Source organism: Serinus canaria, chromosome 24 (assembly GCF_022539315.1).
Source record: "Serinus canaria isolate serCan28SL12 chromosome 24, serCan2020, whole genome shotgun sequence".
In the NCBI taxonomy this organism is placed as follows: domain Eukaryota; kingdom Metazoa; phylum Chordata; class Aves; order Passeriformes; family Fringillidae; genus Serinus; species Serinus canaria.
The window spans coordinates 4,188,730-4,214,279 of NC_066337.1; the positions used below are offsets into that span (position 1 = coordinate 4,188,730).

The following is a 25,550-nucleotide window of genomic DNA, read 5'->3' on the forward strand; positions in this document are numbered from 1 at the left end:
TTTAAAACATTCTTTTGCTTGTTAGCTTGTTTCTAGATATTTTAAATATTCACTTGGGTTGTTGGCTTGTTTCTGGAGGTTTACAATAGATCACTTCACCTGTTAGCTTGAGTCCAGATATTTAAAATATTCCCTTGCTTGTTAGCTGGTTTCTAGATATTTTAAATATTTACTTGTGCTGTTAGCTTGTTTCTGGATATTTACAATAGATCACTTAACCTGTTAGCTTGTTTAAAATATTCCTTTACCTGTTTGCTTGTTTCCAGTTATCTAAAATATTTACTTAACCTGTTAGCTTGTGTCCAGATATTTAAAACATTCCTTTTGCTGTTAGCTTGTTTCCAGTTATTTAAAACATTCTTTTCCTGGTTATCTTGTTTCTTGTTTTTATGGATCTGAACTGCTGAATTTGAGTGGGTCTGATGTTGGTTGTGCTAAAGACAAGAGCTTTTCTCAGAGTGACGGAGGAGTTGGAACCAAAGCAATCTGAGGAGCCTTTTGGGGGGTTTGAGATTTGGCTTTGGGAGTTTTGTGCAGCCTGGGGTGAGGAGCTGCCCTCCCTGCAGCCTCCCAGCCCTCCCTGCATGCCTCCCTGCCCTCCTTGCAGCCTCCCTGCAGCCTCCCAGCCCTCCCTGCATCCTCCCTGCCCTCCTTGCAGCCTCCCTGCAGCCTCCTAGCCCTCCCTGCAGCCTCCCACTAGCATCCGTCCCTGCACCTCCCAGCCCTCCCTGCCATCCTGCGCCTCCCTGCCTCCCTGCATCCTCCCTGCAGCGCCTCCCTGCACATCTGCCCTCCCGCCAGCCCTCCCTGCAGCCTCCCTGCCCTCCCTGCAGCCTCCCTGCGCCTCCCTGCTCCTCCCTGCAGCCTCCAGCCTCCTCCTGCCTCCTCCCTGCCATCCCTGCTCCTCCCAGCATCCTCCCCATGCTCCCTCAGCCTCCCTGCCCTCCCTGCAAGCCTCCCTGCATCCTCCCAGCCCTCCCAGCCCTCCCTGCAGCCTCCCAGCCCTCCCAGCCCTCCCAGCCACGCTCTCTGTCCCTGGCTGGCTCAGGACACAGGAAATGTGTCAATAACCAAACGTGGGGTTTGTTTAGGAGCTGGTGCCTGCAGAGCTTTGCTTAGTCTGGGTCAGGGGAGGTCCCTGCAGCCCAGGCGGGCTCAGCTGCTCTCGGCAGCCCCAGGAATGTGAGCTCAGCCGGCTGGGGGTGGCTCCAGGCTGGGCTCGCTGTCACCCTGTGCTCTCTGCCACCTCCTGCTTCACCTGCTCAGCTTTTTATTACTTCTCACCTGAGGAATTCGTAGCAACAAGGGAAGAGATGAGAAGCTTGGCTCCGTGTTCCAGAAGGCTGATTTAGTATTTATTATATATATTTAATTTTTGAAAAATGATCTATTAAAACTCTACTAAAGGAATAGAGAAAGGAGACATCAGAAAGTTAGCAAAGAGAGGAATGAATAATAAAATTTTGTGTCTGACTCAGAGAGTCTGACACAGCTGGTTCTAATTAGTGATTAATTTAAAATAATTCCCATGCAACCAAGCAAAGATGCACCTGCTGGTGAACCATCTCCAGGCCATATTCCACAGCCATAATTATTTTTTGCATTTTTTTCTGAGGTTTCTCAGCTTCTCAGAAGAAAAATCTTATCAAAAGGATTTTTCAGAAAATGTGCCAGTTCCCTGTAGAGCAAACACTCCTGGCTGTGTCCAGGTGAGCAGCAGGCTGGGTCACACCCAGCCCAGATGGAGAGAGCTGGGATAATCCTCCCTCTTTTCAGGAACCCAAACTCTTCGAGCCATGGAAATTCCAGCCTGGCTTCTTCACCAGCCCTGGATGCTAACGGCATCTGACAGCTGAGGCTGGCTCGTGCTCAGCCTCCCCGGGATCAGGGCAGCCCCTGCTGCCCTTCAGAGCCCTCGCAGCTCTCCAGGACAGGAATTTAGCTCTGCTCGCTGGAAGTTTGGCAAATGAGGGATAGAAACTGAATTTCAGGCAGTTTCCCGTTGCAGTTTCCCGTTGCAGTTTCCCGTTGCAGTTTCCCGTGGCAGTATTCTGTGGCAGTTTCCCGTCGCAGTTTCCCGTCGCAGTTTCCCGTTGCAGTTCTGTGGCAGTTTCCCATTGCAGTTTCCTGTGGCAGTTTCCCGTTGCAGTTTCCCGTCGCAGTTTCCTGTTGCAGTTTCCCGTTGCAGTTTCCCATTGCAGTTTCCTGTTGCAGTATTCTGTTACAATTTCCTGTGGCAGTTTCCTCATGCAGTTTCCTGTGGCAGTTTCCCATTGCAGTTTCCCATTGCAGTTTCCCGTCGCAGTTTCCCGCTGCAGTTTCCTGTGGCAGTTTCCCCTTGCAGTTTCCCACTGCAGTTTCCCATTGCAATTTCCCGTGGCAGTTTCCCATTGCAGTTTCCCGTTGCAGTTTCCTGTTGCAGTATTCTGTTACAATTTCCTGTGGCAGTTTCCCGTTGCAGGTTCCTGTGGCAGTTTCCCATTGCAGTTTCCTGTGGCAGTTTCCCGTTGCAGTTTCCCGTTGCAGTTTCCCGTCGCAGTTTCCCGTCGCAGTTTCCCGTCGCAGTTTCCCGTCGCAGTTTCCCGTCGCAGTTTCCTGTTTCACACCAAAAGATGCTGCAGGAGCTGCAGGCTGTCAAGCTGCAAACACTGTGGTGATGTTGTGTGGCCTCTGCTGCACTAAAACTGCTGAGACTCCACCAAAATCACTTATTCTTTTTTGATAGATCTATTGCCAAATGCTGCACTGCATTTTTGCAGTTTGGTTATTGGTTAAGACTTGAATTGTGCACTCAGAATGCTCCTTTGAACAGTTATGGGCTTAAAATCCCTCAAAACTCTGAGCTAAGGCTGCTCTGCACCACCATTAACTGCAAATACAGGCACAGAAATTTGTTTTAATGACTGCACCAAGTCAGTTCTTGGACTTTCAAAATGTCTCTGCTGCACTAAACCTGCTGAAACCCCACCAAAATCTCTGATTCTCTTTTGACAGACCTATTGCCAAATGCTGCATTGCATTTTTGCAGTTTGATTATTGGTTAAGACTTGAATTGTGCACTTATTGTTCACCCATTTAACAGTTATGGGCCAAAAATCCCTGAAAACTCTGAGCTAAAGCTGCTCTGCACCACCATTAACTGCAAATTTAGGCACAGAAATTTGTTTTGATGACTGCACCAAGTCAGTTCTTGGACTCTAAAATAGCCCATGCAGGTGCCTGACTCCCTTTCCTGTTTTACTTTTGTTTGTCTCTCCAAATATCTTTGGTGACCCACCTCAGTTTTATATTAGAGGCCTGACTTCTCCTCAGCCTTATAATTTGTTCTAAAGATACCCACAGGGCTGCTTTTGTTCTCGTGAGAAACCCCAGGGAGCCTGGGGCTCTGCCAGCCTCACCAGCTCTTTAAAATAACATTTAGCAAACACAAGGTCAGGAAAAACAGAGAGCCAGAGGAACTGGAATGCGAGTCCAGGCTGCACAAGGGGTGGCATTTAAATGGGTTTGAAATTGTGAGGAGTTGCACTGCAAAAATTAAAACCTTCAGCTGTTTGATTTTCCCCAGCCACTCGATAACCTAAAGATTTTAACTCTCAAAATGAGAGTTAAAACTCCCAACTCTCTTTTAGGAGTTTCTCCATCAGTCTTAACCTGCCTGGTGTCTCTTTTTGCACACAAATTTAAAGATGGCACAAACACAACTTGGTTATTCTTTCTGCAGCCCCTAAATTAAAGATATCCTTGGCAATGCAGAAAACCCTTCAGATGTTTGATTTTCCCCCAACCACTCAATAACGTAAAGATTTTAAGTACCAAATTCTCTTTTATGAGTTTCTCCTCAGTCTTAACCTGCCTGGTGTCTCCTTTTGCACACACATTTTAAGATGCCACAATCACAAATTTGTTATTTTTTTATGCACCTAAATAAAAGATATTCTTGGCACTGCAAAAAAATCTTTCAGCTGTTTGTTTTATCAGTTGTTTTTTTTCCCCCAGCCACACAATAACTTAAATATTTTAAGTACCAAATTCTCTTTTATGAGTTCCTCCTCAGTCTTAACCTGCCTGGTGTCTCCTTTTGCACACACATTTTAAGATGCCACAATCACAATTTTAATATTCTTTCTCCAGCACCTAAATAAAATATATCCTTGCCACTGCAGAAAACCCTTCAGCTGTTTGTTTTTCCCCAGCCACTCAATAACCTAAAGATTTTAAGTCCCAAATTCTCTTTTATGAGTTTCTCCATCAGTCTTAGCTTGCCTGGTGTCTCCTTTTTCACACACATTAAAAGATGGCACAATCACAACTCTAATATTCTTTATGCAGCACCTAAATTAGAGATATCTTTGGCAATGCAAAAAAACCCTTCAGCTGTTTGATTTTTCAGCTGTTTTTTTCCCCCAGCCACTTGATAACCTAAAGATTTTAAGTCCCAAATTCTCTGAGTTTCTCCATCAGTCTTAACCTGCCTGGTGTGTCTTTTGCACACAAATTTTAAGATGGCACAATCACAACTTGGTTATTCTTTATGCAGCACCTAAATTAAAGATTTCCTTGGCTAATACAAATAATATCAAGCCACATCTCCAGCTGGCATCCTGAATTTGCCCGATTTTTAGCCAGAAAAAAGAGCAGAACTGAATTTTTCTAAGCAGCAATTGGGCCTTAGATGTGAAAGCTTCGGATGCTGTTTCTCAATGCCTTTGGAATAGATTCCCCACATCCTCCCCAGAGCAGAGAGCTCTGTTTGTAGCATTTATCCTGGATTGTTTATTTATTTCATCTCAAAAGTTCTTTGGGGGAATCTCCTCTCAGCTGGGCGATGCGGCTGGGGCAGCGAAGGGGAAGCTGTGACATTAAAAGTCATTGACATTAAAATGTTGTGACATTAAAATTAATCATGTTTGATGGATGCTGGGGACTGGATCCACAAAGCTCCCGGGTTTGTGCTCCAGAGAGCTCTGACTTTCATTCTCCCCCTCAGCTCCTGCAGCCCTTATGTAACTGCTCTGCCCTCCAAACTGGGAGCTCCTGGAGGGGCTGGGAGGGGAAGGAGAAGGGATTTCCTTGGAATTCCCACCTGGCAGCGGGAGGTAGAAAAGCTCTTCCAGTCCCCGTCCAGGGAATCTGAGTCAGATCTTCAGGATTGGCACAGGAAGGGCCACGTTGGGGTCTGAATCACCTGAGATGAGGATCAAAAGGATCATTTTAGGGTCTTAATCAGCATGAGACAGAGAAAAAAAGGATCATTTTGGGGTCTTAATCATCATGAGACAGAGAAAAAAAGGATCATTTTAGGTTCTTCATCAGCTCCATGAGATGAAGATAGAGGGAATCATTTTGAAGTCTTAATTAACACCATGAGATGAAGATAAAAGGATCATTTTGGGGTCTTAATCAGCATGAGACAGAGGAATAAAGGATCATTTTGGGGTCCTAATCAGCATGAGACAGAGGAAAAAAGGATCATTTTGGGGTCCTAATCAGCACCACAATATGAGGATAAAAAGGATCGTTTTGGGGTCTTAATCAGCATGAGACAGAGAAAAAAATGATATTTTGGGTTCTTAGCACCAAGATATGAAAATAGAAGGGATCATTTCGGGTTCCTAATCAGCACCATGAGATGAAGATAAAAAGGATCATTTTGGGTTCTTAATCATCATGAGACCGAGAAAAAAAAGGATCATTTTGGGTTCTTCATCAGCACCATGAGATGAGGATAAAAAGGATCATTTTGGGGTCTTAATCAGCATGAGACAGAGGAAAAAATGATAATTTTGGGGTCTTAGCACCATAAAATGAAGATAAAATGGATCATTTGGGGTCTTAATCACCATGAGACAGAGAAAAAAATGATATTTTGGGTTCTTAGCACCAAGATATGAAAATAGAAGGGATCATTTCGGGTTCCTAATCAGCACCACGAGATGAAGATAAAATGGATCATTTTGGGGTCTTAATCATCATGAGACAGAGAAAAAAAGGATAATTTTAGGTTCTTCATCAGCACCATGAGATGAAGGTAGAGGGAATCATTTTGAGGTCTTAATTAACACCATGAGATGAAGATAAAAAGGATCATTTTGGGGTCTTAATCAGCACCAAGATATGAAAATAGAAGGGATCATTTTGGGGTCTTAGTCAGCACCACGAGATGAAGATAAAATTTGGGTTCTTAATCACCACGACACAAAGAAAAAAGGATCATTTTGGGTTTTTAATCAGCACCATGAGAAAAAGATAGAGGGGATCATTTTGGGGTTCTTAATCATCATGAGACCAAGAAAAAAAGGATAATTTTGGGTTTTTAATCAGCACCATGAGATGAAGTTAGAAGGGATCATTTTGCTCCTCCATCCTGGGGATGTTGGAGCAGAGCTGCTGGAGTGGAGTGGAGCCTTTGTTCCCTGGCTGTGGCAATTCCAGGCAGAAAAACCTTGCAAAAAAATAAAACCCAAACCCTAAACCAACCCCCTTGGCCCTTGCAGGGTAAACAGTGCCGTGTTTTGTTGCCATTTTTTAGTAATAATGGGGAAATGTTTCATTCCTGTCCCAACAGTGCCAGGTTCAGGAGGAAACACTCCCAGCTGCCAGCTCAGCTCCCGTGGCACCAGCACGGAGGGAAAAGAAATTGAGTTTTGTTCTTCAGGGCCTGCAGTTCCTCAGAGCTGCAGGGGCCGTGGTGAACCTGATTTGGCAGCCAGGAGCATGGCAGTGCCAGGAAGAATCATTAATTCCACATTTCTGGGGGCAGGCACTGTGTGGGAACCCTTCCCAGGTGGGCAGAGCTCACCTGGAGCTGCTCCCTGCAGGCAGGCAGGCAGGGAGGCAGGGATGCAGCATTTTGTGCTTCCAGGACATTTCCCAGCTGCCTTTTTTAGCCCTGTGGAGCTGGAGGGGCCTCAGGAGAAGGAAGGGATGGTTTGGGCAGGAAGCCAGGCACCTCCTCACAGCCTAGCTCGGGGCTGGCTGGGCTCACTCCCCTGCCTGGGAACCAGGAGCAATGAGCTGATTTTGGGGTTTTTTCCCTTCCCACCATGGGCTGGCTGAGATGCCAATCTCTGGATGCCAGCACAGCTTTTTTCCCACAGGTCCCTTGCAGAAACTCCATAAAATTTGTAATTTTTGGAAGCAGAAAGACTGGGAGGCATAAATTAATCTGGAGTTAAAGCTCGGCCTTGTGGTTAAGGGACTGAAATCTGCCAGCAGCCAGGTGAGAGGTTTCCTTTGCATAGACCTTGTGGGTTGTAGATTGATCCCAAAATCTGCCCAGGTTGGGTCTCTCCCCACCTTGGTCACTCTTGTGGCATCCTGAGTTACCCACTGTGCTCTCAATATCTGGTTTGTGCCCTTGCAAACTGAAAACAGGGAGAGCTGGGAGCTTCAGTGAGGAGAACCCGGAGGTTTTAGCAGGGCAGAGTTGTGATTTTTGTCCTTTTTTATTGTCCAGGTGGTACTGTGGCTTCTCTTTGCTTACACAAGAAGAAAAAGTGAAAATAAGGAGGTTTGAAACAGTAAATAACGACAATGCTGAACTCTATTTTGTTTTCTGGGCAATTTTCTGCTTCTCTTTGGTTTTACACCCCTGAGAGAGGCTGAGAACTGGAAGGGACCCATCAGGGTCATGAAATCCAGCACAGGACTGGATTTCATATATAATATATTATATTCTATATTCTATATTCTATATTCTATATTCTATATTCTATATTCTATATTCTATATTCTATATTCTATAAAATTCTAATAGAAACACTGGCACTGTGGTGTTTCACCCCACAGACACTTTTGGCCATGGCTGGGTGGTGTTTCACCCCACAGACACTTTTGGCCATGGCTGGGTGGTGTTTCACCCCACAGACACTTTTGGCCATGGCTGGGTGGTGTTTCACCCCACAGACACTTTTGGCCATGGCTGGGTGGTGTTTCACCCCACAGACACTTTTGGCCATGGCTGGGTGCTCCAGCTGGGCACGTGGGGACAAGTCCAGGCCTGCAGGAGCTCTGGTGGCTGCGGGATGGAGCTTCCCCCCATAACAGGATCTGCTCCTCAGGTTTCCCTCTGTGGGGAAGCTTTAGGGTGATGGTGAAGGAAAGGAGTCGGTTCTGATGGAGGGTTTGGATCCAGAGCTTTGTTCTGGCCCACAGCCTCTGAACCCAGCCCCAGCTCCAGCAGAACTCCTGAGCCCGTGGGTGCTGCTCCTTTTAACCCCGGGGAGAGGGCAGGGAAGGGGCAGGGAGCCACCAGCCAGGGACAGGAGGGGAGGTCTCAAGGGACAAAGGACACCTGGATGTCCCAATGCCCCCCGGGGGTGGAGGGCATCCTTTGAATCTGCCAATCACTCAATGCCCTTCTGGAATTCCAGGACTGGAATTCCAGACAGTGCTGGGAGGGGTCAGGGTGGGGAAGGAGAGGTGACTGACACACCTGGGAGGGAATCTTCAGGGGAGGGACCCAGGTTCTGAGGTGAACCATGAAATCATCACAACAGAGAGGGGAGCCCAGCCTGGCCCTGAGCACCCCGGTTCCTCCCAGCCCCACTCCTCCATCCTCCCCTGACCTTCCCCAAAGGTGCCTGACCTTTTCACATCCCATCAGCACAACGCTTCAGCTGCTGCCTCAATCCCCTCTTCACCTCCTCCTCCTCCTCCTCTCCAGACCCTGCAATCTCTGAGCTGCCTCCCCAGGGCTCCGTGTCGTGCTGTAGCTCTCAGCCAGGCGTTTTTTAGGCTGATCCCCAATTCCTGTCCTTCCAAAGGGCTCTGCCTCACTCGGGGCATCCCTGGCTGCAGCAGGGCCCCGTGCCAGGAGCTGCTTTGCTCTTTCCCAGCAAAGGTCACAGGAACTCTTGGCAGGCTCTGATGCTCGACATCTTCTCGCTCGGGGTGGCCCCCAGCCATGGCCCTGGACTTGCACAGATCCTCTGCAGGACCCTTGGTGTTTGCAAACAGGAAAAATCCCTGTCACAGCTCAGCTGCTGGCTGGGGAGCCTGTGCTGGGCAGGGAGGAGCATCTGCTGCCTTAAAACCTCATCCCTGACCCTGGTTGGGAACATCCATCCCCAAACACCAGAGGTTGATGTCCAAAGAGGAGCCAGAGCAGCCCTGGAGCTTTATTCCACTCAAGGCAGAGGCCATGGGGCATCCCCTGGGGTCTCTCCCATTTCTGGAGGACTCAGCCTCCTTTTTATCCCAATTTCCAGCCCCATTTCCCTTCTCTCTTCCCCATTTCTGAGGGACTGGAGAGGTTCAGACTCCCCAGAACACCTGATCCCAGAGATTCCCCTCTCATGTACAACCCTCCCTTTGAATTTTTCATTCTTATGGAATTTAGGGGTTTTTCTTCCCCATTGTTTCTTTCACCTTTCAATGTCCATCTCATTCTCAGCAAACCTACAGTTTATTTGTAAAAGCAAATCTCTTTTCCCATTCATCACTCAGTGGAATCCTTCCCATTGTTTCTTCTCTCTCCCAGTGCTGGTTTTATCCCCCAGCAGCCCCACAGCTGCTTTGGAAAGACAAATCCACAATTCCTCTCACACTGACCCAGCTGGATGTGACACCAGAGTGCTGGGCTGAGCTCCCTACCTCTGGACCCCCATCCCTCTCCAGCCCTGCAGGAGTTTGCAGGTTTGATTTCACCTCCAGGAAAGCCAAAACTTTATTTTCAGCCTTCCCACCTGTATTTCTGACAGGCTGCTAAAATTGGAGTAGAAAAGTTGTAATTGGAACATCTCCCTGAGAGAAAGGAAATGGAGCTGCTTTCTGCTGGAGTCCTTCTGCCTTCTCCAAACATCTCACTTGGTGCCTTGACTCATTCCTTGAACTTTTAAAGATCAGGATTTTGGCACACCCTCCCTAAAACTGAAGAGGTTTCTAAGGAAATAAGTAAAAAAACCCCAAAGCCAACCAATAAACATAATTTGAAACAAACCAACTAACACGATTTCCCAGAAGTTTTTCAATCTCCCAAAAGTTTGATGGAAGCAAAAAAAAAATTCAATATTTCTTCATTTTCTGAGGCTGAAAACGTGGCTGCACTTTTTATTGTGCATGGCCCTGCCCTTCTTGGGTTTGTGGGCTGCTGTCAAGTGGGATGGACCCAGAAGTTGGAATTTGGCATCCTCAGCTCCCAGGGATCATGGATTTATTACGAAACTGAGTAAACAAAATATAAATATAAATATAAATATAAATATAAATATAAATAAAATAAAATATAAATATAAATATAAATATAAATATAATATAAATATAATATAAATATGGATATACATATATATAAATAAATATAGACAGCAAATATATATATAAATATATTTATAAATATATAGATAAATATAGATATAGATATAAATATACCTATAAATATAAATGTAGCTATAAATATCTATATCTATATATATCTATATAATATAAATATAAATATAGATATATAGGTTATATATGAATATAGATATTAATATAGAAATATTAATAGATATAAATAGAAATAGAGATATAAATATAAATATAAATAAACGATCAAATGATAGAATAATATAAATATAACGTAAATGTATAATATAAATAAATATAAATATAAATATAAATATAAATATAAATATAAATATAAAATAAATATAAATATAAATATAAATATAAATATAAATATAAGTAACCATACTCATAAACATAAGTATTTTATATATTTTTTTAAATTTTTATATATATATAGGGATCCCAGCTGCAGGGAATTCCCAGTGGGATCCCAGCTCCCCCAAATGCAGCTGGGGGTCCCTGCCAGCCTTTCCCTCACACCCTCCCTGGTTGATTCACAAACTGCACTCGCAGCTCCCCCTCCACCCCGAGCTCAGCCTGGTTCCAACTGGAAACAAGCTAACAGGTAAAGGAATATTTAAAATATAACTGGAAACCAGCTTACAGTTTAAGTGAATATTTAAAATAACTGGACAAAATAATTGAGCCTGCCTACAACAGAATGGAGAAGGAGGCTGCAAGCAGTGGATTGACACTGCTGAGGCCTCAGGATTTCAGCTTTTCTATTTTCCATCTATTTGTAACCCTGCAGTTCTTTAGTGCAGAACTCCAAACCCCACACTCAGTGGGAGCTGCTGCTCCCCCATTTGGGGCAGACACAACAATTCCTCTCCAGGCCTGGCAGCCAAGGACACCTCACTGCCTCAGGGCCCAGAGATGGGAACAAAAGGGAGTTGGGGCAGCAAACTTGGGGTCAATGCCTTCATTAGCTGGAGCTGGAATTGGCAGATTCACCCCCAAAATGCAAATGGACCAAAGTTATAAAAGTGTGAACCCCGTGACCATTTTTGGGTGCAGGCCCTGGGAGGCTTCACCTGCCCTAAATCCCTGAAAACCTGAAGGAATAACACATTTTTATTCTCTTCATTTTGCCTGGCCCCTGTTTTTCTGCAGCCCCAAGAGGCTCCAGCGCAGCCCCCAGCACTCTGGGTGAAGCTGCTGCTGCTCAGCCCCTGCAGCTGCACCTTGGCTCCGTCTCTGGAGCCTGGCAGAGCTGCACATGTCCCTTACAAGATTCTGGGGGTGATGGAGAGGAGCTGCTGCTGTTCCCTGGGTGCCTGGGGGCAGCTGTGGCCGAGGCTTTGAGGCTGAGTGGAGATGAGGAGTGACAGAGTGTTAATACACGAGGCGTTCATTCTGTATCAGATTAGTGGGTAAGTGAGATGTCAGAGCCTGTTAGGTGCAATTAGGAGCCCAAAACTGAACATCCCGTGGAGGTAACAGGGATGTGAGAGGAATTGTGGATTTGTCTTTCCAAAGCAGCTGTGGGGCTGCTGGGGGATAAAACCAGCACTGGGAGAGAGAAGAAACAATGGGAAGGATTCCACTGAGTAATGAATGGAAAAAGAGATTTGCTTTTACAAATAAACTTTAGGTTTGCTGAGAAATGAAATTGGACATTGAAAGGTGAAAGAAACAATGGGGAAGAAAAACCCCTAAATTCCATAAGAATGAAAAATTAAAGGCAGGGTTGTACAAGAGAGGGGAATCTCTGGGATCAGGTGTATGAGGGGAGCTGTACCTCTCAAATACCTCAGCCAATGGAGAAAATCCCCTAAATTCCATAAGAATTAAAAATGAAAAGGCAGGGTTATACCTTGCCTTGGAAGGGAATCTCTGGGATCAGGGGTTCTGGGAGTCTGAACCTCTCCAGTCCCTCAGAAATGGGGAAAGAGAGAAGGGAAATGGGGCTGGAAATTGGGATGAAAAGGAGACTGAGTCCTCCAAAAATGGGAGAGACCCCAGGGGATGCCCCATGGCCTCTGCCTTGGTTGGAATAAAGTTCCAGGACTGCTCTGGCTCCTGTTTGGACATCAACCCCTGGTGTTTGGGGATGGATTTTCCTGACAGATGGGCTGAGCAGGGAGTGAAGGCTGAGCCTCCAAACTGCACCAAACCCTGCTGGCAGTGGGACCTGAGGGATCTCTGCTCTGCACAGAGCAGCCAAATATTTTGGTGGCTGCTCTTGGCGATCCTGCCTCCAGAACATTGGGAATTTTCAAAGCCAAAATGAACCCCTTGGAACAGGAAATTGCAATAATTCAAATTCCTCGCAGGAAAGGAGATTTTGTGGGGTTTGCAGATGCAAACCTGGGGCTGTTTGCATTTCCAGGCTCACAGGAGGGGATGGAGCCAAAAGGAACACACTGGGCTGGTTGAGCTCCCCAGCTCTTGCCTCAGTTCCCTCCCACAGGGAGGGACGAAGCTCAGCCTGAGGAGAAAAACCTCAGGTGTGAAAACCTCAGGTGTGAAAACCTTGAGTTTCCTGGTCCCTTTTTGGGCAGGTCCAGAGCAAGCTGAATTTGCAGCACACCAAGCAGCAGGAAAGCACAAGCACTTCACTGCCTTCTGATTAAAATCTTGATGCAAAGGGATTAAAAAGGGAGAATGAATCCTCAGCAGAACAACATTTCTATTGGGAGTCCTTATCCATCTCTCACGTCTCTTCCAATCTCCTCAGTTTTCAGAGTTAGCTGATGCAACCTTCTCCTTGGATTTCAGAATGGGTGAGGAAAGATCTGATGGACAAATACTGCTTTGAAAACAGTTTTGTTGCTGTCTCTTTGGGTTTGTACTCTGGATTCTGCTCCGTGTCTGCCTTGGGCAGAGAACTTCATTTCTGTGTGCCTTCATTTGTGTGTCCCTGAACTGACAGCAACAAGAGATTCCCTGGAATATTCCTCAGACAAAAGAAACCCTAGAAATGATCGCTGAAACCATCTTCCTCCTCTTAATCCTTTTGAAAACCAGTGCAAGGAGTGAAATTTCTGGTGTTTAAGGATGGAATTTTTAGGTTTTCTTGCCTTCAGATCTTTAAGGTACACAAAGGAACCCCAAAATGCCTGGGAAAAAAGGGAATCTCAGAGAGCCATGGGTGCTTCTTCCCTCCAGGAGTCTGGGATCTGCCCGGCAGAATTCCCAGCTCCATCACTGAGAGGCTTGGCTGAGCTGGTGCTGTGAGCAGGAGACACCTGGATCCATCCCTGATAAAATCACCTGGACCAAAGGCAGAGGGATTCCACACCTTCCTGGGCACAGGCACTCCCTGAACCCTCCAACTGGGAGATGCAGGGCTGGAGCCTTGTGTTCTGCTCTGGAGGCTCCAGGGATGGAGAGCCAGAGTCTCCTGCTGGCAGAGCAGTTTCTGGAGTGCAGTGAGAGATGGGAAAGCACACCCAGAGCTGCCTGGGAGGCTCCTTGGATGGGGAAAGGCTTCAATGCTTCATTTCCCAACACCCCCAAGCCTCTCTAGGCCTTTGATTCCATGTGGGCTGGTGCTGGAAGTTAACTCTGGCACTTTCAGAGACAGGATTTTGCCTTTTTGTTGCAAAATTTAGTTGCACGTGGTCACTGGGTGCTGCAGGATTCGTTTTTCACTTGTCTTTAATCCTTAGGGAATCCTGAAGATTTCCCTGGGGAGCAGTGAACCTTCCTCTGGGGATGAACCACCTTGTTTAGACTCCAGGAAGGGGGAATTTACAGAGGGAAGGGTGAATTTACACAGGGAAGGGTGAATTTACTCACACCCTGATGCCAGGGTGCTGGTGCAGCCACCCCAAATCCCCTCCCTGGCTCATCCAAGATTTCCAAATGAAGTTTGCTGGCCACTGCTGATATTTCTGCTGCTAAAACACCACCAGCCCAGTTCCAGCCCCGCTCCTGGTGCAAACCTCTAAAAGGCAGAGGTTTTGTTGGTTTTTCTGCTCTCCCTGGCCTCGCTCCCTCCTCTGCAGTCTCAATTCCAAACTCTTCACGTCACCGCTTGGAAGCTCGGCCGCGTGCAGGACCGGGCTCTGTTTGCACAGCTCCGCCAGCCTCAGCACATCTGGTTCCAATTCCAGAGGCTCTGCAGGGCTCTGGGGATGGGGATGGGGCTGGCCTGACCCCTCTCCTTCACCTCAGGGAGGGGGAGCCCCCTCTCACCCGCCGTCTTCCCTATTTGGGAGGTTTTGCGTGGCCACCAAAGGCCGGCAGAGAGGAGGCGGCTGCAGGCGGCGTGCTGGGGGCAGCCCGTGGTCACTGGGAGCACTGGGACTCTCTGGAGAAGGCAACCCTTGGCCTGTGTGGCTGTGCCAGCCAAGGAACACAGCCAGCAGATGTCCCAGGGCACAGCCTGTGCTCCCTTAATGACCCTCGGGAGACGGCGGCCGCCTCCAGGCTCCCTCCCCGGTGCAAGGAATGCACGGAGCTGGCTGCAAGGAGACGCTGCCTGCTGTTTGTTTTGGCCTGAAATGCTGTCAGGGTAACTGGGAGGGCTGCTGTGGTCTGAGCATGAGTGGGGCTGCCGACCTTCTTGGGTTCTGCTCATAACTCTGGGATGAAACAACACAGCTTTGCCTCGTCCCTGGGGGAGGAATCCAAGGGGACATGGAACCCTTCGTGTGCCCTTTGCCTCGTCCCTGGGGGAGGAATCCAAGGGGACATGGAACCCTCTGTGTGCCCGGGTCTGTCAGCAGTGCTGATCAGCACCGTGGGGAAGAGGTTTTGTTCCTCCAGAGTTTGATTTTAAGGCCCTCTGAGCCTTAAATGCTGGAGTGTGGGACTCCCTGCAGAGCCCTCAGCACTGCACTGCCCCAGCTCCCCAGCCTGCCTGCACACGGAATTCCTTGGCCATAAAAGTCGTGCTCAGCCTCCTGCTCCAGCAGCTGAAATCCTGAATCTGCTGATTGCAACACGCTCAGGGTTTTTTTCTCGTCAGCACTGGGTGGGGGGCAAGCTCTTGCTGATAGAGAAATTCAGTAAATCATTTCCTGTAAGACTCCAGCAAGAGGAGACTCCAACAGATGTGAAACATCCCAAATTCCTGGCAGGAGGGGGTGGTTCAGAGCTGCACCACGGCAGGCTGCCCCTTTTGTTTTGAACTCCCAAGCACATCATTCCTGCACATGCCTGATTTAGACACATCCTGTTTCCAGACACTTTGATTTTAGCACAAAACAGGGAGGCAAATGAAGGATGGTCCAGCTGAAGGAACACCCTGGTGTAGTTCTGTGGGTGTTTATTCTCTCTGGGCTGATTTAAGCAGGAAGTTTTTGCTTATCTGGGTTGTTTTTACAATGTTTTACAATGTAGAATTTCAGCAGTTCAGGTCTGGCTGAGAGCAGCTCTAGCAGGGGATTTCTATGTGCACTGAGGGGTTTTTTTCCAACAGCCTGGATTTTGGGAAGAGTGGGTGAGTCAGGACCACAGGGAATTCACAGAATGACAGAATGACCAGGGTGGAGGAGACCCTAAAGATCACCCAGTCCAGCCCAGCCCAACCCCTCACCCAAACCCTGGCACCCAGTGCCACATCCAGGCTTTGTTAAACACCCCCAGGGATGGGGACTCCACCACCTCCCTGGGCAGAACATTCCAGAACTTTACCCCCTTTCTGTAAAAACCTTTCCCTGATATCCAACCTCCCTTCTTGGGCAGATCCCATTTTCCCTCAGAGGAGTGGCACAGAGCTGAGGGTGACTTTTAGGAGGATGCCAGCCCTGTCTGCAGGGGACAGCCCTGGCCCCGGGGCTGCTCCTGTCACACCTGCAGCCAGCCCAGGCTGTGATCCCACCCAACAAAGGCAGGCACAGCCCCCATCACAGGTGAGCTGGGAATTGTTCAGACAGGGCACAAGCTGTGTGGGGCTGTGGATACCCCTGGAATTGCTGCTCTGAGGAGGGGAGTTTTCCTCAGCAGCAGGTTCCAGGTATTTCCTGGGTCACCTCTGACCTCTGGAGCTGCAGGAAAATCACAGGTTGCATTTCTGCTCCTCCCTGGACAGCAGGGATACTCTGGAGCAAATCTCATCTTCGATAAAAAGCCAAAATCAATCATAAAGAGCCTTGCTGAAGGACAAACTGCACAGATGCTCCTGAGGAAGGTGAAGTTTTTGAAAACCCGTTCTGCATATTCCCATTTTAAGTGAGCTTGGGTGTGGTTTGGGCTAAGCTTACAAAGCTCCATTGTGCGTTTCTTTTATCTTCGTTCTCTGACTCTTTTCTAGGCTGTTCCTCCCAATTCCAGCAGTTCAGTGATACAGCACAACCTATTACTTTTTAAATAGCAGAATCTATTTTTAGCACTGCTCCCTAATTCAAACCTTCTGAACCTGATGAAAGATTTAAGTCTGGAAGCTCTTTAGCTTTTAGGATGGGAATTTGCCTACAAACAAAAACATCAGCAAAGCATTTATTTCCCCTTTGATCCTGCCTGCCTGGTGATGTGCATTTGATGTTGGGATACTGGGGGGTGTGTACATACATTGAATTGTTACGGGTTTGGAAACTCTCTGGGCTTCAGCACAGCGTGAAAATCTGGGATCCTGGAAGGGTTCAGGCAGGAAAACTCTGCTTTGGGGGGACAGAATTTGAAATAAGGCCGAGCACAGCCTCGGTTCCCTCAGCATTTGCTGCTTGCTCCCTCTGCCCCCTCTCAAAGGGCTGATGCTGCTGAAACCCAACCCCTTTTATGACACACACTCACAATGAGGAGTCCTTAAACCGCTGTTGAAACCAGTTCTGAGGAATTCCTCAGGCCTGACATCTTTGCTGAGCGATCCAGCCCGTTGTCCATATTTATTTATTTTTAATTTATTTAAACTCTGCCATGTGTGCGAGGCAGGAGGGGCTGAGAGTGCTAAAACCCCCTTGGAGTCCTTCCCCTGATCAATCTGGGCGCTGCCTGGATGGTTTTGGGCTTGATTAAAATCTTTGTTGCTGTGTTTTCCTTGGAGATTTCAAGAGGGGAGGGATGAGAGGATGGCTGTGGCTGTCTGCAGGGTGTGGGGTGAGTTATTGTCCCGGGAACAATGCAGGGAACAGTCACACAGGGTCACTGCTCTGCCTCCCAAAGCCTTCAGGGCAACGCTTCCAAAAGCATTAAAAAAAAAAAAAAAAAAAGAAAGAAAAAAAAGAGTTGGGATAAGGAGGAAAAGCAAGGCCACCTCCTCCTGGAGTCATGGGACAGGAGCTGAGTTGTGGCAGTTCCAGCTCTGGGTTCCTCGGGGTCTGCACTGGAGGCACTGGAGGCAGCAGTTCCTGCTCACACTCAGCTGTTTGTTATCTCTTATCACAAACACTCTCCCAGCCATGAGCTCTGCAGCCTTGCATCAGAAGGCACAGAATGGCCAACAATCTCTGCTTCCAAGGGATTTTAACACTAAACCATCCCAGTAAGAGCTGACACCTGGATTATTTCCCTTTTAACCCAATAACTGATCCCACAGAGCAGCAATGGGGACTTTCCTGCCCAGTTACAAAATGCCCCCAAACCCAGAAGAAGGAAGAAGAAACCCAGGACAGCACCCTGTGCCCTCCATCCTGCTTCCATCCACAGCACCCTAAAAACCCCAAACCCTCAATTTCTCACCCAGTGACACACCCACACTGCTCTCTGTAATCCATTTCACACTTTTGTGGGTTCCAGTCTGTCTTGGAGTCTGGGAAACTTTCTCCATGAGTGAGGGTCAGAGTCAGAGCTGCCCTGGGGGTCAGGGCACTCCAGAGCAGACAGGGAAATATTCCTGTGCCCTGGGTTTGCACACTGAGAGAAGCCACAGGCAGCAATTCCCAAATTCCTGAGAGCACCAGGAGCTGCCCACAGGATGTGGAAAGGGGGCAGAGGCTTTGTTGGGTAAGAACTGTGGAGCCTGCAGAAATGTGGCATTGCTTTTGGACGTGATTTCTGGGAAAATCAGCCCTTTTCTCATCCACTGTGTGCAGGATCCAGCCCTTGAGGCCTCCCAGGGCTGGGGAGATTTGGGAGGGAAGGTTTGGAACAGCTCAGGGATAAATAAATCCCTTTGCAACCCCAGCCCTGGGTCCTGGGCAGGGCTGCTGGAGGGGGCAGACACTCCCCTGGCAGCCTTTAAATGAAACTTCCACTCTTAGCCATGAAAGTGGTTAAAACCTTATTTATTCAAAATCTCATTTACTTCAAATTTTAATCATGAAAGTGGCTAAACCTTACTTATCTACTAAAAAACTCCTTTACTTCAACTTTTACTCATGAAAATGGTTAAAACCTTCTTTATCTACTAAAAATCTCATTTACTTCAACTTTTACCTATGAAAGTGGTTAAAACCCTACTTATCTACTAAAAATCCAATTTACTTCAACTTTTACCCATGAAACGGTTAAACCTATTTATCTATTTCATTCTTCACTTTTACTATGAAAATCTTATCTATAAAATCCATTCACTTCAACTTTTACCCATGAAAGTGGTTAAAACCTTATTTATCTACTAAAAATCCAATTTACTTCAACTTTTAGCCATGAAAAGGGTTAAAACCTTATTTACCTATTAAAAATCTCATTTATTTGGACTGTCCCTGCAAGGTCTCACCTACACAAACTTCAGGCAGTGTTTGTTCTTTTTTGGATAATAACGTTTCTACACTTAAATCACCATTTCCTCTTGCCCAAACTGAGGAAAATGTGAGATTTGTTCTCGTTGAGGCCTTTTGGGTTTTTTTGTGGGTGATTTCTCTACCTGGCTCTTATGCTGGGTTATTGCAAGGGGCTCTTTGATCTTTCTTTCAACATTTGGGTGACTGGAGGGAAATAAAGTGAAATAAATTTAAATTTATTTATTCTTTAGAGTTCCTCTCTAGAGAACCTGCAAAATTTAAATTCCTGTGGGAGTTTTCAGGCATTGCTAAAGCATTAATCAGGATTAAAGAGACAAATCAGGGGGTTGTAAATAAGATTTTTTCTTTCCTTAATAATGTTTGCACGGTGTGTGAGTTTGGTCAATGGGTCAGTGATGAATCAGCTCCAAATTATTTCGGATTGTTTGAAAATATAAAGGGTGCTGTGGGAATTTGTCACTTTTCCATTGGATGTGTTTTTCTCCCTGTTTAGAAGATGATTTTATAAGCACAGGGCTCTTCCTCAAACCCACAGATAGGGAGCAGATAGGAATTCCTGGGAGCAGCAAGAATCCCTCTAAGGTGTGAGCTCTGCTAAACCCAGAAAGGAACCAAAACTCTGCCAAAACCTGGCAGAAAAATTATAATTTCACACAAAAAAAACCTCGAGCAGCACTAAGCTAAAACATTCCCAACACCTCCCGAGGTCGTGCAGAATCCTGAGAGCTCCGCAGGGCTTGGGAAACGCCGCAAACGTGGCGTGAACGTCCCGGCTGTGGTGCCTAAATTAAGATTATTGATCAGCCCTAATGAGGGCAGCAAGGCGAGCTCCAGGGAAAAGCTGGAATTCTAATTGGATTTGGCAGATGGAGCCTGGAGAGCAGCGAGTGCAGCCATAAAATGATTTATTTTTTCCCTTCAGAGCAAGCAGCTCATGTGGCTGGGGGGGAGCTTCCACTGCAGCCTTGGCAAGGCTCCACCTAAAATTTGGGTGTTTGATGGAGGGGATGATGGTTCTTGATGAGGAATTTTGGGGAAGGAGAAGAACCTTGGGAAGGAGGAATGAAATCTCTGAGAATGGGAGCAGGGATAGAAGGAATTTCCTTAAAGCTGCTCCTGAAGAATGGGAAAAAAATGAGGGAGAGTGGTGTTGGGATGGCAATTTTCTGTCTGGCTTTCACTTGTTAAATAGCATCAAAGGATATAAATAGTACAGAATAATATTAAAAATAAAGGAATCAATCCAGCCTGAGCCATTGGAAGCTCTCGTGCTGCTGCTCTCTCCTCCCAGGATTGTGTGGGACTTCCCAGGGCTCTGAACTTCCCCAGTTTTCAGCACTTTCACAATATTTGGCCCAGAAAGACAAATATTTCCTCCCACTTCATTTCACGGGGGGACAAAAAGAAACAGCTTGAGGGTTTTGTTTTGAACAGCAAAACTCGATTTTTGAAACAGCTTGAGGGTTTTGTTTTGAACATCAAAACTCGAGAGGAGATTTACACCCCGCAGGCAAACGGCAGCGGGGAAATTTGGGGGGGAAATTTGGGATTTTGCCCCTGACCCCTGTGCCCAAAACCTTCCCTCCCTCGGATCTTTGGGGTCACTTTGAACCGAGTTTGAACCGAGTTGGAGCTTCCCCTGCTGCGTGCACGTTTCCGAGTGGGAGATGGGCAAAGCCAAGAACTGACGGTGGATTTTTGGGGCAGTTTTCAGTGGATGCAGAATAAAAGCTCGAGCAGGCGGTGCCCGAGGCAGAGCTGGCTGAAAATTCCATTTCCCTGCCCTGCAGCATCTCCCGGGCAGCTCCCAGGGCCCTTTTGGGGGATTTTGGCTCAAATTCCGCGGGCTCTGCTTCCCTCTAGCGGGTCCGCTCGGCCCTTCCCTTTTTATTTCTATTTTAGATCCCGACAGACCAAAAAAACTCACAGGGTTTGGTTTTGGCGCTGCTATTCAAAGTTCCTTCCCAATCCTACTTATTCCACGCTTTTCTTCCGTTTAACCCTCTTCTTCCCAGGCTGGTTTCTTATTTCTGATCTGCACGAATATTTCTGATATTCATAATATTTCTGATATATATAGTTCAGACATACACAATATTTCTGACATATATATTTCATATATTCATAATATTTCTGATCTATATATTTCAGACATACACAATATTTCTGACATATATATCTTTCTGATATTCATAATATTTCTGATCTATATAGTTCAGATATACACAATATTTCTGACATATATATTTCAATATTCATAATATTTCTGATATATATAGTTCAGACATACATAATATTTCTGACTATATAGTTCAGATATACATAATATTTCTGACATATATATTTTCTAATATTCATAATATTTCTGATATATATAGTTCAGACATACACAATATTTCTGACAGATATATCTTTCAGATATACATAATATTTCTGACATATATATTTCTGATATATGGTATGTTGAGCATTTGCAACTTCTTTCATGGTGTTAAATTGAAGCTGTTTGTCTGTTGTGGTTCTGAGAGGGTTTGGGGTGGTTGTCCTTTCCTTCTTTATTTTTTATTTCCTTTTTTTCTTTCTTTCCCTTTCTTCTTTCCTTCTCATCTCCGTCTTTCCCCCCTCTTCCACCGTGTTATTCCATTCTTTCCCCTTCTTTCCTCCCTTCTTTCCCCCCCTCGTTCCACCTTCTTTCATCTCCTTCTTCCTTCTTTTCCTCCCTTCTTTCCTCCCTTCTTTTCCCCTTTCCACCTTCTCTTCAGTTCTTTCTCTTCCTCTTTCCCTTCTTTCTCCCTTGTTTTCTCCCTCTTCCCACCCTCTTCCCACCCCATTCTTCCCTTCTTCCCCCCCCTTCCATCTTTCCTTCCCCTCCTTTTCTCCTCTTCCCTCCACCCTCTTCCTTCCTCACTTTTCCTTCCTCCTTTCCACCTCTTCCCTCCTTCCTCAGGACAGAGACCCAGGTTGGTTTCCCCACCCTGCCCCAGGCGTCCTGTGTGACCCCCCTGGGATGTGCCGCTCCTGGAAGGGCTCAGATCCCCTCTGGCTCACAGAAGTCACTGTAAAACATCTTCCAGACCCTGGAAGTGGTATTCTGGGATATTCTGGGATATTCTGGGGTATTCTGGGGTATTCTGTGGCATTTTGTGGCATTTTGTGAGCATTGAGCCTTCTGTGTATTTTCAGAGTTCCCCAATGAAGGAAGGAATGGTTGAATCTGACTCCACGTTCTTAGAAGGCTAATATATTATATTTTTATTATATTATATTATATATATATTATATTATATTCTCTTATATTTATTATATTATATTATATTATATATCTTCTCTTATATTATCTTAATGTACTACCCTATATGTAATATATTATATTATATATTACATTATATACATTACATTATTTATCTTAATTTTTTTCTATATATTAAGAATGCTGTACTAAAACCACTCTAAAGAGTAGAGAAAGGATGCAGACAGAAGGCTTAACCAGCTACTAAAGAAAAACTGGTGACTCTCTTGAGACACAGCTGGCCCTGATTGGCCAGAGAGTCAAAACAATTCCCATGAAACCAATCAAACAATCACCTGTCAATAAACAATCTCCAATCACATCCAAAGCAGCCAAACACAGGAGGAGCAATCAGATCATTCTTGTTTTCCTTTTTCTCTGAGGCTTCTCAGCCTCCCAGGAGAGAAATCCTGGCAAAGGGATTTTCCAGGAAATGTGATGGTGGCAGTCTGTGACTCTCGGGCTCTCTGCTGCTCACAGTGACCCTGAGATGGGTCACAAAGTCTTTTTTCCCAGCCCAGCAGTCCAAGGAGGAGTCAGAGCCCTTCAGTTCTCCTTCTCAAGGTTGTTTATTGTTCCTTATCTCTAACATTCCTTCTCTGACCCACCAAGGTCTGTCTGGCAGTCGGGTTGGGGCACTCTGGTGTTATCTTTTATACTAAAAACTCCGTGTGCAATATTTACCATAACTTCCCAATCCCATCACTGTGTTTAGACAGTGAGCTCTGCTCTAAACCCATCCAAAAGTGCCAACATCACCCAGGAGATGGAGGCTAGGAAGAAGAAGGAGAAAGGACAAGGCACACCCAAATTCCTCCATCTTGGGACCCTGAGCCCCCACTCTAAAACCCCCAAAAATCTATTTTTCACCCCAGGACAAACTATTATTCTACTTAAACTCTATTGACTTGTAATTCTTCATACAAAGGTTGGTAATTGTTTTTCCAAGGGCTAAGTCAAAGGTCCAGGGGTCGTGGGCTCTGGGCCAGGGTCTCTGAGCCCCCTGGCAGGGTCTGGAGCCCTCCAGGGCAGCCAGAGGGATTCCCTGGCCTCTGACATCTGACCACTTTGAAGATTGAAATTTGAAATTTGTCTTCCAGCTTCCTGCTCTGTTTGGCTGTGCGAGGCTCAGACGGAGTTCAAGAGGGTGGCAGAAGAGAACGTGACCCTGCCCTGCCACCACCGCCTGGGGCTGCTGGAGCAGGGCAGCCTGGACATCGAGTGGCTGCTGCACATCTCGGAGACCGTGCAGAAAGCGGTGGGTCTGCTGAGAAAATCACTTCCCTTCTGCCCTCACAGCACCAGCCCTCCATCCCAGCACTGCTGGGGTGATCTCTGCAGGTTGTTCTGATGACGAGAGCAGGGTTGGGGAAACAGAGCTGATCTAGAGGGATTTAGAATGTGGAAAAGTTATTTGATATCTGACATGGATCAGGTTGTGTTACAACGGAATTTTTTTTTTTTAAGCAGTCAGTTTTTGTTAGATCAGGTTCAGAAGTGCCCTTCAGGCTTTCGAAATAACCTTGGGTTTTGCAGGCCCAGTTTTTGAATCCTTGGTTCCAGTACAACTCACAGCAGTTTAGAGTCTATAAAAACGAGGCCTGCAGGGACTGAAATTAGCACAGCCAAACCTCCAGACTGCTTTGACGTGCTGTGCCACAAACTGGTGCCTGTTTTCACACTTGCAAAGTGCCCAATATAAACCTCCAGCAGAAATAAAAACACTTTCTGCATCATTCTCAGGATAGAAACCCAGGTTTGCCTCCCCACCCTGCCCCAGGCTTCCTGTGTGACCAAAGTCACTTCCCTGGGATGTGCAGCTCCTGGAAATGCTCAGATTTGCAGCTCCTGGAAATGCTCAGATGTGCAGCTCCTGGAAATGCTCAGATTTGCTGCTCCTGGAGAGGCTCAGATTTGCAGCTCCTGGAAATGCTCAGATTTGCAGCTCCTGGAAATGCTCAGATGTGCAGCTCCTGGAGAGGCTCAATTTGCAGCTCCTGAAAATGCTCAGATTGCAGCTCCTGGAGAGGCTCAGATTTGCAGCTCCTGGAGAGGCTCAGATTTGCAGCTCCTGGAAATGCTCAGATTTGCAGCTCCTGGAAATGCTCAGATGTGCAGCTCCTGGAAATGCTCAGATTTGCAGCTCTGAAGGCTCAGATTTGCAGCTCCTGGAAATGCTCAGATTTGCAGCTCCTGGAAATGCTCAGATGTGCAGCTCCTGGAAATGCTCAGATTTGCTGCTCCACGTGAAAATAAAGCCACAGCTCAGTGCCTGCTCTGCTCCCAGGTGATCACCTACTCCGGGGGCCGTGTTTATGATGACCTGAACGAGGAGCAGAAGGGCCGCGTCTCCTTCACCTCCAACTTCCTCGCTGGAGATGCATCCCTGCAGATCATCTCCCTGCAGTCCAGCGATGCAGGGAAATACATCTGCAAGGTCAAGAACGCCGGCCAGTACGAGTGGGCTCGCATCACCCTCAAGGTCGTGGGTAAGGACGGTCCCTTGGTCTCCAGAGGGAAAAACAAACCCAGACTCACTTCCTGGGGAGATGTTGGTTCCAGCAGGGTAGAAATAGACAGAGACACCTCAGGATCGGGTTTCAGTGCTCGACTTGGTATCTTCATTTGGGTTTTTGGGCCACAGGAAGAGCCTAAAGAACTGGTCTGAGGTTGGTGTGATAGTGCTGAACCCTCAAAAAATTCATTAGGATTATCTCAGGCACAATGGCTCCATCATGAAAATATCAATATTCCCATCTTATTACATCTCTAATAGGTTTCTGCCTAGCACAGACACCTCAAGATCAGGTTTTAGTGCTCAGCTTTTAAGTTTGCCTCTGTGTTTTTGGGCCACAGGAAGAGCCTAAAGAACTGGTCTGAGGTTGGTGTGATAGTGCTGAACCCTCAAAAAATTCATTAGGATTATCTCAGGCACAATGGCTCCATCAAGGTTCCCATCTGATCATGTCTCTAGTAAGTTTCTGCCTAGCACAGACACCTCAAGATCAGGTTTCAGTGTTCAACTTTAAATCCACCTCTGCATTTTTTAGCCACAGGAAGAGCCTAAGGAACTGGTTTGAGGTTGGTGTGATAGCACTGAAATAAGTACTGAACCCTAAAACATTCATTAGGATCATCTCATGCCCAATGGCTCCACCATGGAAATATCAAGGTTCCCATCTGATTACATCTCTATAGGGCTCTGCCTAGCACAGACACCTCAAGATCTGGTTTTAGTGCTCAATTTTAAATCTTCCTTTGCATTTTTGGGCCACAGGAAGAGCCTAAAGAACTGGTCTGAGGTTGGTGTGATAGTGCTGAACCCTCAAAAAATTCAGAAAGTTACTCAGCACATGGCTCCA

The 25,550-nt window shown here is 46.6% G+C and overlaps 1 protein-coding gene across 1 annotated transcript in view; it reads left to right on the forward strand.

Moving 5' to 3' along the window:
* The window catches only part of CLMP (CXADR like membrane protein), a 52,051-nt gene that overhangs the window by 19,902 nt on the left and 6,599 nt on the right, over positions 1 to 25,550 (forward strand). Inside the window, 2 exon segments of the mRNA XM_050983458.1 lie at positions 23,289 to 23,446; positions 24,476 to 24,850. Of these exon segments, the coding sequence (XP_050839415.1) occupies positions 23,289 to 23,446; positions 24,476 to 24,850 (533 nt within the window).